Here is a 17,103-nt window from a genome sequence, read left to right as displayed (position 1 = left end):
ATCCCACTGTCCAAGTTAACAAAATCATTTGCCCTAATTGCTCCCACTCTTCCCCAAATCAGACCTCAGGGGATACTTTAAAAGTCTTACCTTGCTTTCTTATCCTTTGCTACTTTCTTAAGAAAGTCCAGTTTTCCGAAGAAATCTAGCCCAGGTACAACAACTTTGAAACTGTTCTTAATTTTCTTATGCTAATCTATTTCCTTCTCAATGATGTTTATTCTGTTGTCTGCCACTAGGATCAGCCCAGCTGCAGCACTCTAGTAACTGTTCTTACTTTCCTTCTTTGTTAAACTCCCTAGCTGCTGCTTATCTCCCTCAGGGGATGAACCCAGATGAAATAACCTTGCAACTGTGTCAATTCTACCTCTTGTTTTGGCTAGATTTCCTTAAGAGATCTAGCCCTTTTTATTGCTTAATTTCTTTTCTCTTAATTTATTTATTTATTCTTATTTTGTACAAATAGTGTTTTTTATACATTAACTAAAATATTCTTCTTTAAGAGAAAACATAATACCCCCTCCGCCCAAGAAAATATAGACCCGTATAAGCAATAAAGGGGAGAGAAAAAATTGAAATTAAAATAATAATAATAATAATAATAATAGTAGTAGGTATGGCCAGGTGGCGCAGTGGACAGAGTACCGGCTCTGGAGCCAGGAGCACCTGAGCCCAAATCCTACCACATACACCCAACAATCACCCAGCTGTGTGACAACCCCATTGCCCTACAAAAACAAAAACAAAAAGACCCAAAATAAAATGAAATAGTAATAATAATAATAATAATAGTAGGTGCGCCTGGGTGGCAGACAGAGCAATGGTCCTTGAGCCAGGAGTAACTGGGTCCAAAGCCGGCCTCAGACACCCAACAATCACCCAGCTGTGCGGCCCCAGGCAGGTCACCCAGGCCCATTTGCCCTGCAACACCCCCCAGAAAATAATAATAAAAAAATGTGCTTCAGTCTGTGTTCCAACACCACCAGCTCTGTCGCAAGTGGATCACATTCTTTAGGATTAGTCCATCACAAAAGTTACTTCCATAATTTTCCACTGCTGCCATTGCTGATCGCAACTCCCTCCATTCATACTTCTCTATTACTATGAACTATATTTTCTCTCTCCTTTCATTCTGTCTCTGCTGTAGGGTAGTTGAGTGGTGCAGCAGACAGATTCCCGGCCCTAGGGCCAAGAGGCCCCGAAACCCACATACCACCCCTTACCCAGCATCCACCCAGCCCTATGGTCCCGGACAGGCCATCCAATCCCAGCCCCTTGCAAGAAGTAAAAAAGAAAAAGTGTTGTATCTGACCGCTCTCCCACGATGGTCCATACTCTCCTCCATCACTCACATCCCCCCTTTCCCCCATCCCCCTTCTCTCCCTCTTACTCCAGATGCCTATACCCCATTGAGTATATATGCTGTTTCCTCTCCTAGCCACTTCTGATGAAGGCAAAGATTCCCTCATTCCCCCTCGTCTTCCCCCCTCTTCCATATCACTGCAATAGCTCATTGTAATAAAGAAAAATCTTATTATATGAAATATCTTAGCCTATTCCTCCTCGCCTTTTTCTCCCATTGCATTTCCCGTTTTTACACCACAATATATCTTCAAATGCAGCTTTTTCTCCTGTGCTTCAACTATAAAATCTTCTACCTGCTCTATTAAATGAGAGGGTTCATATGAGTATTATCAGTATAATTTTTCCATACAGGACTACATGTAGTTCATCATCATTAAGTCCCTCATATTTTTGTCTTCTCCTCCACTCTCTATGGTTCACCTAAGTCCTGTATCTGAAAAATCAAACCTTCTGTTCAGCTCTGGCCATTCCAACAGGAACACTTGAAATTTCCCTGGCATCTTTTTCCCTGGAAGAGGATGTTCAGCCTTGATGGGTAGTTGATTCTCAGTTGCATTCTAAGCTCTTTTGCCTTCCAATATTATATTCAAAACCCTACGAGCTTTCAACATAGTTTCTGCTTAAGTCCTGTGTGATCCTGACTGCAGCTCCATGATATTTGAGTTGTGTCCTTCTGGCTGCTTGTAATATTTTCTCTTTGACTTGGGGGTTCTGGAACTTAGCTATAATATTCCTTGGGGTTGGTTTTTTTTGGATCTCTTTCTTGGGGAGATCGGTGGATTCTCTCCATTTCTATTTTACCCTCTGCCTCTAGGATATCAGGGTAGTTTTCCTGTACTAATTCTTTGAAAATGATGTCAAGGCTCTTTCCCTAGTCATGACTTCCAGGTATTCCAATAATTTTTAAACTATCTTTCCTAAATCTGTTTTCCATATCAGTTGTTTTTACATTGAGATGTTTCACATTTTCTTCTAATTTTTCATTCTTTTGGTTTTGAAGTATTGAGTCCTGATTTCTAGTAAATCAGTAATCTCCCTGAGTTCTATTCTTTGTCTGAAGGATTTGTTTTTCTCAGAGAGCTTTCTTCTCTCCTTTTCCATCTGGCTAATTCTGCTTTTTAAAGCATTCTTCTCCTCAATAACTTTTTGAACTGTTTTATCCATTTGACCTATGCTGGTGTTTAAGATGTTATTTTCTTCAGCATTTTTTTGGATTGCCTTAACTAAGCTGCTGACTTCATTTTCATGTTTTTTCTGCATCTCTCATTTCTTTTCCCAATTTTTCCTCTATCTCCCTCACTTAAAGTCTTTTTTGAGCTCTGCCATAGCCTGAGCCCAATTTCTGTTTTTCTTGGAGTCTTTAGATGCAGGAGCTTGTACCTCCTCATCTTCAGATTGAGCATTTTGATCCTTCTTGGGATCACAGGCAAAGTATTTCTCAATGGTATTCCTCTTTTTTCTCTGCTTACTCATTTTCCCAGCCTGCGCCTGGTTTCTGGGTGCTTCCTGAGCTTTTGGGATACTCCCACAAGGATCTCAGTGTGTGAGGCTCTGTCCTCCCTCCTGGTCTGTGAATGACCATATGCACCCCCCTCTGCCATGTGGCTTAGGTGGGGGGGAGCCCTGCTGTTCTATGGGGGGCCCTAGACTGTGATCAGGATCTGAATGTGGTCAAAACCCCAGCGTCCTGTTCCAGGGGTAGAGGACAGAGCTCTGCAGTCTCTCTCTTCACTCCCCTCTCTCTGCTCAATGGACTCATGCCCTGGGGGCTCCTGCTTACCAGCTCCACGTGCTTCTGGTTCCTGGATCTGGGCTTCATGTGCTCACTCAAGTGCAGAGGTGTGTGTGTGTGTGTGTGTCCCGCTGTTCCCCCAAGTTGTGCCTGGTGCTCCCCAGGGTGTAGGTCAGGAAACTGGCCCTGCTGCTGTAAGCCAAGGCTCCCAGCACCCTGGGGCTGCTCCAGGAGGCTGAAGTTCCTTCTCTCTCTGGCAGGCCACCCCTCTGATCCCGTGGAGCCGAGCCTTTCCGCTCTTTTCTAGGTTACCCTGGGTTGGAGAATTGCCTCACTGGATCCCTCGGTGGGTTCTGTCTCTCGAAAATGTAGTTAGGAGTCCTTGGTTTGTAAGTTTTGCTCCAGAGCAACTGAGAGAAGGTCCTCTCCTGTCGCTGTCTTGGCTCCACCCCCTATTGCTTAATTTCTTAACTTCTTTGTTATTTTTAAGCTTCAATAACATGCAATAAGTTTCTACACCTCTGAGTCAGTCAAGAGTGTACATGTGGAATTCATTCCTGACTTACCAAAGAATATGGCACTCTTTCTCACCTTCATCAACAATGATGATATAACAAGAGTATTAGGAATGTGAATGCTGAGAATAAGCTGTCATAAGAGATTATTTATTTTGTAACTATTTAGTACTGGGAATAATGAGAAGGCTCAAAGTAGGTATGGGATCACTTGTCAGAACAGATGGGAGAATGATAACAGATGACAGAAAGAAGGCAAAATTGCTCAAGTCTTACTTTGCTTGTTTTAGGTGCCAAAGAAAAGGATCTTTGGACCGAGAAGGACAAAAAAACCAGTCAACTGATGCAAAGAAAACCAAGATAAGATGGGGGAAGGAGGAAAGTAAAAGCAGCCAGGTACCTTTGATAAGCTTAAATAATCATAAACAAATGAAGCAGGGTCCAAGATATTAAAATAACTAATCTCTGAAAGATTATGAAGAAAGTGGTATCTCATGAGGAGCAAAAGGTAATTCTTATAGTTTTAAAGGATCTTAACCTTTAGACAGAAGTTTAAAAATATAGGCCAATGAACTTAAATAAATTTCTTTCAAAATTGTAAATGTATCATTAAAAGAATGGTTAATAAACAATCATCAAAGAGATTCATCCAAAATGTGTCATGAAAAACTAACCTTATTTTCTTTTTAAACCAAGTTACTAGATATGGTACATCAGAAGAATGCTGTAATTAACAGTTTTTTTCAGACTTTACCAAAGTATCTTTTCATGCTGTATTTATGGACAAGATGAAGAGATGTTAGCTAAATGACAGAATTAATAGTATAGTTAGGGGAACTGTTAAGGAAATGAATTGCCAGATTAAAAAAACAAACAAAAAACCACCAATCAATATCAACATTATAAAAAGGATTGAGTGAAATATCTAATTTTTTTTAAGGCTTTTGCAAGGCAAATGGGGTTAAGTGGCTTGCCCAAGGCCACACAGCTAGGTAATTATTAAGTGTCTGAGACTGGATTTGAACCCAGGTACTCCTGACTCCAGGGCCAATGCTTTAACCACTGCGCCACCTAGCCGCCCGAGGGTATTCTTAAAAAAAAATTTGTACAATTTTGATTATTCTTGAATAAAGAAAAGGGCATAGGAAAAAAAAGGAGAGAGGAATTGAAGTAATGACAATGAAACAATTTTAAATTACAAGGGGAAAGGATGTACAGAATTTGATAGACAAGAAGCTAAATTTAACAAATATTTTTAAAGAGCTGTAAATAATGACTTTATTGAATGAATTTTTTTCTGTTCATGTATAAGGAAATATTCAGTCTGTTACTGTCAGGTTCATCATAATAATAAATACTGAAAATTTTAAAGAAATGATAGACATACAAAATATGATCAACTTCGGGAAAAGTGAAATACAAACTTTTATACTGCATTAGAAAATTCTTCGGAGTGAAATTAGTATTAGGCAAAATGTTATTTCCTTAGAAAATAGCGATTATTTAACAATACAAAAAAATGATCAAAAAACATTATTTAAGGTCCATTTAAAATTGCTATGTTTTGTTTTTTAAAAGCACTTAAGAACATACTTACCACAATCCATTCGGCAATGTTTTCATATAGTTCTGGACTAAAAATTGCTTTTTTTAGTCTAGCTAGAGGGCCATCAGCATCTACCAATCGGCATCGCATAAATACATCACAGTAGCCTCTAAAATCATTACAAGGGGATCCAGGTTGCAAGGTGATGGTTCGACCATTAAAGTATTTATCCCATCGCAGAGACCCTGTACTTGCACAAGATGATGGATCCACTGGAAAAAAGGAAGCATGAAATGCAATTTAAAAATCATATTAATTTGTAAAACATCAATTCATTTGCAACAAACTTTTACTGAATGTCTATAATATGCATTTTTTTGCGTTACTAAACTCATAACCATACACACTATGACAATAAAAAGGATCACAAAATCCTAGGGCGTGTTGCTTACAGGCACTAACTAATTAAAGAGATATTCCTTATAAACAAGTAAACTTTAGGTTTAAATGTTTTGTTCCTTTCTTTTTTTATTGGAAATACAAATATGTGAATGTGATCGAATCAGTCAAATTAGCATTTGATGAGCAGGTATCATGAATTTAAAACATTCTAAGATTTCTCTGAAAAAATATTTTAATAATAAAGTTGTCATTTAAAAATGTTTAAGAAAATAACACTGAAGTTTGATTTTTTTTAAAAGATGGATTCATTTTAAAATTACTGTTTTTCTCCAACAAGACATTATGAAAGTTTATCAAGCTGAAACTTAGAGTGATTATAATAAATTGCAAAATGAAAGTCTTACTTTTATTCATACAGCAAACATGGCATAATTCTTTATCATCCTTGCCATCAGAACTAGCACATGTGCATTCCTCTAAGCCATGTTTTTCACAGATAGATCCAGCACATTGCTATTGGAGAGAAAAATAAAGAGATGTTCTTAGAGTCTACATAGTCAAATTTACTGCTAATGGTGAGAGAAATAAGAAGTTAAACATTCTATTATGAATGTGAAAAAGTCTTTTGCAAAACACACTATAAAGAAAGGCTAGAATTGAGTCAAGTAAGATACTTTTGCAAAGAAAAATACAACATTAAAAGTTGGGGAAAAAAACAACTTAAAAGAATATGAAAACAAAAAATTGCAAAGATATATGGTACAAGCTTTACAACAGGAAAGTATTACTCCTTCGGCAAATGGAAATAAGTAAAAAATTAATTTTATAATTGTACCTCAGTACTTCAAAAAATTCATCAATATACATATTCATACATTAATGCAACTTGAAACCATTCCATGTTTTAATTGAAAAATTAGTGAGTTATTAGGACCAAAAATATTTATCACTGAGAAAATTTTCTGGCAATAAGCCCCAACCTAAGCAGTCCTTAAGTGACAGGAAGCTATCAAATCTATGGTCTAGGCCCTTTCAGCTTTTCTGGTTAAGTGAAGTGTTACTAAGTCCTACCTGAACTGGTGTTTTATAGAGCTTGCTATTTTTAAAAAAAAATTTACTGACAAAATTAGAGAGCAGTTTGTGAGAAATTAGACCAGTAGCTTAAATTACATATCATAATCAATCCACAAGCATTTATCAAGGTTCCTATTATGTGCCAGGCACTGTATTAAGCAATGGAAAAACAAGTAGTCAATAAATATTAAGTGCTTACTATATGCTAGGCCTGGGGGAAACAAAAAAGTTACAAAACAGCCCCTTCTTTCAAGAGGCTCAGAATCTACTGGTAGATACAAAAAGTCCAATGTGCAATCAAATTGAAAATAGGATAAAGAGGAAAGAAGGAAGTATAAAGAATGAGTAAAAATACAAGGAATAAAACAATCATTACTCCCCAAAAGTTTACATTTAAATGAGAGTAAGATAATGAGTACAAATATCAATATTACAGAATAAATATAAAAAGAATAAATGCCGATAAATACATAGTAGATGAATGTAAGGTAGTTTGAGAGGAGGCACAGGAACTGGGGGGGGGGGATTAGGATAGAATTCATAGATATTTTTCTACTATCCTCCCTTCCCGGTTCTCTCCTTATGGCATTAAGTTATGGGTTGTACATGTTTAACATATGCCCATATGAATCATGTTGTGAAAAAAAAAGAATTAGAAATAAATGGAAAAACCCATGAGAAACAAAGAAATTCCAGTTGAGTTTTTAATTTTAAAGATTTTGACCCCAGTAAACAAACAGTGAAATATACTCTCCTACATCCCATAGAAAGTAGTAAATGTGATTTGGAAAACTGTCTATGTAGTGGCTGTGTTTCTTAATTCTGTTTGATTGCCCTGAAATTTAACACAAAAAATGTGAAATTTTGCCAAAAAAGTATTATGATTTCTAAACCTAAGACATAAAAATATTTTCTCCTTGTTGTCCATCAACTGGGAAATTACTGATTATGAAGGAATATTATTGGACTTTAAGAAATGAAAAGCAAAATGTTTTCAGGGAAATCTAAGAATATTTTTATGAACTGATGCAAAGTAAAATGAGCAAGAATCAAGAGAAGAGTATGCAGAGAAAAAAACAAAACTTTTATGCTGATCAATTGTGAAAGACTAAGACTTAGTTTAATCAATTAAATGATCTAAGAGAGTTTCAAAGGACACTTGAAAAAGATACTATTCACCTCCAGAGAGAGAGAGAGAGAGAGAGAGAGAGAGAGAGAGAGAGAAAGAGAGAATGAACTCTTGAGTACAGATTGAAGTAAACCTTATTTTTCTTGCTTTTCTTTTTGATGAGTGGAAGAAGGGGTATGTAATATGTCTAGTACAGAAATGTGTTTTGTATGGTTTCACATGGATACTATCATATTTCTTAACTTCTCAATGGGGATAAAGAAGAGAGAATTTAGAACTCAAAATTTTAAAAGAACATGAATGTTTAACACTTAAAAAAATTATTCCTTTAACTTATATGTTAAGTGATATAGTAGATTTGTAGAAACTAAGAAAAGGAAAAATATATTCTTCTACCCAAACATAATACCCCTATATAGTTATACAATCAACATATCTAAAGACCAACCACTTAGTTACTTTTCAATGGGAAGTTTGAGAAAACTAAAGTCAAAATATTATAAATCAAATGCAAAACTTACCCCATTGATGCAAACTTGTGTATGTCTATTACAATCTGTGAAATTAGGTTTAGGGTCAGATGCTGGACAGAAAGCTTTAATACCATTACATATGCCTTCTTTTGCACAATCAGAATCATCCCGACACTTCTCAGACCTTGACTTGAAATTACATTGTGCAGTACAACAAGGACCTTGACTTGGGCTGAGGAAACAATTTTTTAGATAATGAAAAATATAATACATTTTGATGTCAATTGTCTACTTAAGCTAATATAGTACTAATATACAATTTTTTAAATAGTAAGTATAGGAAAAATGCATTTCTTGGTAATTATGGAACTAATACATCAATTTAAAGCAATTTCAAAATTTAAGTATTCTATTTAGGAACAGATGATTATTATCCTGATCACTGCATTAAGTATATTTTCCTTTAATTTATCCACCTTTACTAAAAAATTAATACAGAAATGGCAATTCATTTTTATTTTTCAATTAGTCAAGTAATTACTGAATCAGTGTAGTGAAGAGAAAAGAATGCTATATCTAGAGACATAAGAAAGTACAAAACCTGTTTCTCGAGGAACTATCTGAACTAAAGACAGACATCTGACCTCTATGGCCCTTAGTTTTCTCACCTATAAATTAAGAGGATTCTACCAGATAGAAGTTAAATCTATGATTACATTTAAATACTGTAAACAAGTATCAAAGTTCCACATATACTAATAAGAGAGAAATAGTCTATTGCCAATAACTTATTATGGAAGTAATATGACTAATAGGCTAATAACTACATGATTTAAATGTACAAAAAGATGCACACAGATATAAATATATATCTTGATCACTTAAAAGAAAATCAAGATTCTATGAATCCTATTAACTACCTTTCCCATGTAATTCTACCACATCTATCACACCAATAGGATTAAGTTACAAGTTATCCTTCATCATTCCCTACATGAGAAATGGAAACAACAATTTTAAAATTAAAACTAACCAATTCTAGTTAAATTATTATAATTAGTTTTATATATATATATATATATTTAAATTTATAACTACAGTCTGAGTACCTGCATTGTTTTCCTGGTTTTAACTTGCATTTTTTTTCCTCTGGCTGGTTTGCATCATAGCAGCATTCATCTTTACACTGATCACTATAACCACAATCACATTCTTCTCCTTGTTCTACCATTCCATTGCCACAAATGGGCTGACCAGATTCTGAGGAAAAAAAAAGCTCTCAATAAGAATAATAAAATGATGTATATAATTTAATTAAAATTCAAAAATAGTTAAAAGAATTTTTTTAAGGAAATAAAAAAACTTTTGGTGAGCAACAGAAACTTAGGGAAAAAACCTGGATTTCTGTTCTAACTCTGCCATGAGGTTTGTGCCAGATGTAGCCTACATTTGAAAGTGCAGCCCCAAGTGCAGCTCAACCCACATTAAAATGAAATTGCAAATATTTATCAAAACAATTAAATAATGTTAACAAGCTATTTTCTACATCAATATGTAGTCTACAAGGAGCCTTTTTAATGGTCCTGTTTCTACAGTTTGACTTTATTGCCCTAAACAATTAAGACTACAGAAAAGGTGCTTACCTAGATTGGCAGAAGGAGATCACTACAAAAAAAAAAAAAAATCAGAGGTCTAGTCCCTAATCCAATCCTTAACAATAGATTATGCACAATTTTTTTCCTTTGGTTTTTGCAAGGCAATGGGGATAAGTGACTTGCCCAACACAGCCAGGAAATTATTAAGGGTCTGAGGTCAGATTTGAATTCTAGTCCCCCCCTGACTCCAGGGACAGTGCTCTATCTATACATTGCACCACTGTGCTGTCCCAATTTTGCACATTTTCACAATACATTTTACAATATTTTTAAGAACTGAAATAAGATGATCAGTATACAGACATTCTTGTGGCATTTGGTTAAATGATGAAACCAACTCTGATTTTATTTCTTTCTTCACTAAGAATCTTGGGGCTATCCTTCCATTTTATTGTAGCTTCTTTATGTCTTCTCATATCATTTAGAAAACGCCAATTTCAATGTAGATCAATTCCTTCAAAGGTGTGAATACATTAGCCAACCTGGAATCCTAAAATGTAGAGTATGCTCTAGCTTCAGTTCCCATGGATCATTCCTAACTCAGTCTTTTCTGACAGGAGAAGAAAAATAAATAGAGAACTGGCCTGGGACTTAAGTTAGTCATTGACATATTCCAGCTAAAAAGAACCAGACAATGCTGTAAGAGAAATGAGTACATGATCTGCATCAGTAAACTACTGCATTTTTAAATATGAAATTGAAAACCACCACCATCCCTTCACCCCAACATGGTTTGTGCGTACCAACAAAGCAGTTATTTCTCTTCTTTTCAAGAACTTGGCTTATGTTTCGAATACTACAGAGTGAAAATTTATTGTTGTTGAGCTTATCCCCAGATGTGGCTCTTGCATACATGATATAATTGCCATTTTCTTTTTGTCCTAAATTTTTAGATTCTCCTGGAGTGCATTCTGTTCCAGAATCATGCTGTAAGGTAAGACATCTGTTATACACATCAAATTTTTCCAATCAGTTGATTTTTCCCTGGAATAAACCATAAATTGCCTATTTTGGAGTTTAAGAATAGGAAAGATAACTTTTTCCTACAATGGTTGACATAAGAAAATGAAAAAAAGAAGAGGAAGATGATGAGGAGGAGGAAGAAGAAAAATGGAAGGGAATAGCAGGGGGGAAAGGAAAAGAAGATAAAAAAAGAAAATATAGAAAGAAAAAGGGAAAGAGGAGAAATAGGGAGAAGAAAATGTTCTCAAATTCTTTATATTACATAGGCTGAAGTTCAATAATTATTCTTCCTTCTCATCACAATTTTTAATTAAAACAAAATAACCAACGAAAAGTTTGTAAAAGGATGAATTTAGAAAATGAACTTGGAAAAACTAAATAAAAATTTAAAAACAAAAAACTCAAAATAACCTAGAGAATCACTGTTCACAGACCTTCATCTTTCAAAGATTCTACTTATAACCAGGAAAAACAAGAGCCACAACAATAAGTCTATTGAGTGACCAGATATGAGGGATGGAAATTTTCCTATATTTGATCCAGCTCTAGAAATCAAAATATTTACAACTGATTTGAAGAAATTCAAGGAACATAAGTGAGTTAATTTACCAAAGCAAAAAATATGTCTACAAATTCATTCTTTAAATAACAATATAAGTTACATAATGCTTAATGATTTGTAATAAAAAAGATCAAAGTCTTTGAGTCAGAAAAATCTGGGTTCAAATGCTGCCACTGATACTTGATAGCTGTGTCACCAGAAGCAATTTAACTAAATTAACTAAATCAATGTTCTCATCTGTAAAACGGAGATAAGAAATGCCTTTAGTATATGTCTCAGAGTTTTGATGAGGACAGAATGAGACAAGGTATACGAAATATGCTACCCTTTGAAATTCAGAAGTCAGAAAATGTCATTTTGACAATTGTGCAAATCTGTAAATTTGATAATCTTATTAGAATTTCAAAGATATTATTTCCTACATCTACTCTTTTTGAATATCACACTGCATTAATTCATACTGGCCTACTTCATAGTACCTTCCCCATTTTCTCCAATCTTTTTCAGATTAACTATGGTTCAGTCATGCCTCCCTTGACTTTAACTCTTTGGGTCTGATGCTTTCCATATATAAAATAAAGGAACTGAAGCAGATGAAGGCTGATTCTAGCTATAAATTTTTATTCTAATATTCCACCCTTAAAATCCTGTCACCCGAGTTTGCAGAGTTTTTTTTTTAATTTATATATCACTTTGTTGGCAATAAATTTAATGACAGATCAAATAAATTCTGTAAGAAAAATTGATCGGTACTCACTGGGGAACCAAAGTTGTGTCCAACTTCATGAGCAAAAGTAATGTGAGAAACTTTTGGTGGGACATGAGAGCCATAGTTCTGGACAGTGATGATGCCAGTATTTAAAGATTTCTTTTTACCATCTGAATATAGCTTACTTTTTTCACATATTCCTCCAGAGCTTCCTAATTATTAAAAAAAAAACAAAACAAAGATGAGTATTGTCTCCCCTGCTCTAAAAAAGTCACTGTTAAAAAATTGACATTCATTTTCACCAATTACATTCAACATGTCAAATGAACCTTTTGTTTAAGTCAGGGTTAGTAAATTCCTTCTAATAAGTTTTATTAGTCCATATAAAGAAAATTTTAAGAGCAAGAAACTTGCCCCACCCCACCCCCCAACATTCTGCCAGTTACTTTTGTTGGAACATACAATCATTGAAAAAATATCAACTTCAACTACAGAACTGTTTATTTCTTCAAATCTCAATTCCCTTTCATTTTGTCATTTTGCCTCCTTTTGATTCTACTGTTGAAATGCTCACATTTACTATAAGTTATGCTTTATAAGTTCCTCTTTATGATTATGACTTTGTAAAGGCAAATTTACAGCTTGAATTCAATGAAAACCAAAGAGGCTAGAAAGCTAATAAAGGTAATGATTCAACATATAGTTTGTTGTCCTTGAAAGAAATTACTTAATATTATATATAATTGATTTTTCAAGTTTCCCCTAGAAACCTGAAATTTTATTTTAACTACATAAAAAACTAGAATACATTTCAGTATATTCAAATATATTTCACTAATAGATACCACACCAAGCTTACTTAATGAAACTGTTGAAAAAGGTAATATTTATATTGGGCCTTAGGAGAAAACAAAAATTTTTTTAAATCAAACACAAACGTCAAAAGAAAAACTGAATGAGTAAATAGATCCAACTACATTTATAAAGGAACATTTTGTAGGATACACATTTTAAAAACTGTTTCCTCTTGTTAAAATTTACTATAGCATCTAAAATACTTTAAATCCACATAACCATCTAAAAGGTATTCATATAGTTTCTAAAGAAATGTAGTTAAGCTTACGTTTTAAAATATTCTAATTTCATCTATCAAGATATTTAGAAATAATCTATCTGTACCAACAGATCATGACTTCATAGTGCCATTAAAAAAAATTCTACTTTCATAAGAAATCTGCCCAATCATTGATAGAACTATAAAAGGAGAAAAACAGTACACAATATAATACTTTCTTCTACTTCCATAAACTATGTACTAGGAAATATTCATGAAATAAAGTGATAAACTGCTGGACTAGATGTATAAGACAAAGGTAATTTGCTTAAAGAAATAAAACTAAATGTATAAACTTAAATACATATTAAGAGGGTTTCCACTCTGTCATATAGCTCTAGAAACAGAATCTCAAGTAATGGAGCTTATGTTTCAAAAATAGGGATATTCTAAATGGTAACAAGACCAATCCAATCATACAAATAAATTGCTCAGAATTATGCATAAGCAAAAATAACTCAGAAAGCCTATTAAATATTCTTCTTTGCCTGATTATTTATTTCTACATGAGGACCATGTTAAAAGTAATATTGGGGGGCGGCTAGGTGGCACAGTGGATAAAGCACCGGCCCTAGAGTCAGGAGTACCTGGGTTCAAATCCGGTCTCAGACACTTAATAATTACCTAGCTGTGTGGCCTTGGGCAAACCACTTAACCCCATTTGCCTTGCAAAAAAAACCTAAAAAAAAAAGTAATAATGGAACATATAAAAGATATAATTGTATTCACAATAATACATTAAATTAAACTATTAAATGCTTTAAGCAAATAATAAATGAATAAATATCCTGCCTGAGTGAAGATTTGTCAAATGCAAAGTGGCCCGATGAGGAACTGTCAAAACTTGAATTAAGCATAGAAGACTCCAAACTGCAAATCTTTTCAGTTAAAGAGAAAATAGTAAACACATGGTTGTCAAAAAAGCATGTTCCATTCAAGTTTTAAAATGTACACTTTTTCTATTTAGTTAAAAACTTTTTCTAATTAAAAGCAAGTTTATACTTAGTTTTGAGAACATTATTCTGAATTAAAGAATGTGTTGCTACTATTCTATTTAACTCCTTTAAAGTTAAAACCCGCTGTCAGTTTTAATTACTATTATTACATAAGAATGAAACAACTCGAATAAGTAGGTCAAAAACAAAGAAATTGATAAGCTACATATCAATTAATCAATTAGTACCAGTTATAATGTACTACATTAAATGTACAAATATTACTATATGCAAATGATTTACAAATAAATCATACTCCAATAGAAAATATTCATAACTCAAAATCAATATATAATGTCTAAAATTAAAATTTCAGTACATATTGAAAGATCAAATTTGAGGCAACTAGGTGGTGCAATGGACAGAATACTGGCCCTGGAGTCAGAAGGACCCAGTTCAAATCTGGTCTCAGACACTTAATTACCTAGCTGTGTGATCTTGGACAAGTCACTTAACCCCACTGCCTTGCCAAAAAAAGATGAAACTAAAGAACATAAAAGAAAGGAGTAAAAGGTATGTTTCATTTACTGGATACCTACAATGTGGCAAATGACACTCATAGGTATACAGTTTCAAAATTTGAAATCATTGAGACCAGGATGTAGAATGGAAGCAGTGAGAATTTATGACCAGCTTCTATACTTCCTTAGGCTTTAATACTTCACTATACCTTCTCTATAATACAAATTGAAAAGTGATAAAGATTTAAAAATATTATCTGCAAGGTTGCTACATATCTAAGAATATAGTACGTGATTGTTTCCTAGATTAATCCTGCTGTTTTAACAAGAAATTATAAGCACTATAAAGAAGTTAAGTAGTAGTTAGGAACAAGCTAGTTTCCAAGAACCATGAACTTTTTAAGAGTATTTCTATCCTACAAATACAAATTTTAATGAATTAAATTAAAAGGACTAATTAATTCAGTGGTGAATTAAATTAATTAAATTCTTTTTTCAAGTTATATTTATTAAGTATCCACTCTATACAGAGTTAAGGATGAAAAAAAAAAGGATCAGAATAAGCTCAAAGAACTTACATACTAAAAGGAAAAATTTTAATAACTTAAGGTGTCATAGAACAAAGTAAAGGAAAAATCTAGAAAAATGCTCTTAAGAAAGTCTACAAATTAAAACATCTCTGAGGTACCTCCTGACACCTATCAGATTAACTAAAATGACAAAAAAGGAAAATGATCAATGTTAGAAGTGATGTGGGAAAATTGGGACATGAAGGACATAAGTAATAGTAGTTCTTTTTGTAGTTCTTTTTGAAGTGGCAAAGAACTGGAAAATGAGGGGATGGCCATAGAGTGGGGAATGGCTGAACAAATATGAATGTGATGGAATTCTACTGCTCTATAAGGAATCATGAGTGGCATGGGTAAGCTGAGCTAATATGACAAATTACTTATTCAGGGTCATATCAATCAAATGTCAAAAAACTTACTTTAGTGAACTAGAAAAAATAGAAACTGAAATTCATATGGAAGAACAAAAGGTGAAGAATATCAAGGTAATTAATGAAAAAAAAATTGCAAAGGAAAGCAGCCTAGCTATACCAGATCTAAAATTATATTACAAAGTATCAGTCATAAAAATTATTTGCTACTAAGAAACAGAGTGGTTGGACTGTGAAACAGATTACGTATAAAAGAAAGCAAAAATGATTATAGTAATCTACTATTTGATAAACTTGAAGATTCCAGCTTCTAGGATAAGGACTCACTCTTCAATAAAACTGCTAAGAAAACTAGAAGATAGTAAGGTAATTAGACATAGGCCATCATCTCACACCTTATACCAAGTAAAAGTCAAAATGTATACAGGACTTACACATAAAAAAAGTGATATTTATAAATAAAGCTATCAGATCTATGGAAAAGGGAATAGTTTATGACAAAATTTAGAGATAAAGAACATTATAAAAAACAAACTGAATAATCTTGATTACATTAAATTAAAAAGGGTTTGGACAAACAAAACCATTGCAACCAAAATTAAAAGGATTTCACTGTACTAAGTTGGGAAACAATTTTTACAACTAGAGAAAGGATTAATTTCTAAAATATAAAGAGAACTGGGTCAAACTTATAAAAAAAAGTTATTCACCAATTGATAATAGTCAAAAGGAAAAATTCTCAAAAAAATCAAAGTTATCTGTAGTCACATGAAAAACTTCTCTAAATAATTATTGATTAGAGAACTAAAAATTAAAATATCTATATCTCTGAGGTACCACCCTAACGCTATCATATTGGACAATATGACTAGGAAGAAAAATGATAATTGTTGGAGGGGAAAACTGGAACACTAATACATTGTGGGTGTGGGTGGAACTGAATTTTCTAGAGAACATTTGGAAATATGCCTAAAGAACAATAAAGCTGTGCATAGCCTTTGATCCAACAATACCACTGGTGGATCTGTATCCTAAAGAGATCATGAATAAGGATACAAATTCCACATGTACAAAACTATTCACAGCAATTCTTTTTGTAGTAGTAGAAAATTGAAAATTGATAAGATGTTCATCAACTGAGCAATGGCTGAACAAACTGTGGTATATGTGTATGATGGAACACTATTGTTCTCTAAGAAATAATGAGGGACAAAATTTCAGAAAAGTCTGGAAAAACTTGCATGAATTGATGCAGAGTGAAATGAGCAGAATCCGAAGAACAAAGTATACACTAACAACAATATAGGATGATGATCAATTACAATGGACTTACTCATTTCAGCAGTTTAATAATCAAAGACAATTTTAAAAGATTTGTGATGGAAAATACCACCCATATCCAGAGAAGAAACTATAGAGTTTAACTGAAGCCCAAAACTTATTATCTTCAATTTTGTCTTATGAATTA

General features: G+C 33.5%; 1 protein-coding gene across 1 annotated transcript in view; it reads right to left on the bottom strand.

Moving 5' to 3' along the window:
- ADAM10 (ADAM metallopeptidase domain 10) overlaps positions 1-17,103 on the bottom strand; it is a 167,837-nt gene that overhangs the window by 14,539 nt on the left and 136,195 nt on the right. The window contains exons 9-14 of the mRNA XM_074234574.1: positions 12,174-12,337; positions 10,635-10,818; positions 9,346-9,496; positions 8,285-8,468; positions 5,965-6,073; positions 5,210-5,430 (exon numbers count right to left, since the gene is read on the bottom strand). Of these exons, the coding sequence (XP_074090675.1) occupies positions 5,210-5,430; positions 5,965-6,073; positions 8,285-8,468; positions 9,346-9,496; positions 10,635-10,818; positions 12,174-12,337 (1,013 nt within the window). The remainder of the gene's footprint in view (positions 1-5,209; positions 5,431-5,964; positions 6,074-8,284; positions 8,469-9,345; positions 9,497-10,634; positions 10,819-12,173; positions 12,338-17,103) is intronic.

The sequence above is a fragment of the Macrotis lagotis genome, chromosome 4 (genome assembly GCF_037893015.1).
Source record: "Macrotis lagotis isolate mMagLag1 chromosome 4, bilby.v1.9.chrom.fasta, whole genome shotgun sequence".
Taxonomy (NCBI): Eukaryota; Metazoa; Chordata; class Mammalia; order Peramelemorphia; family Peramelidae; genus Macrotis; species Macrotis lagotis.
The sequence above is the reverse complement of the archived record's forward strand: the minus strand, read 5'-3'. Positions and strand labels throughout refer to the sequence as shown.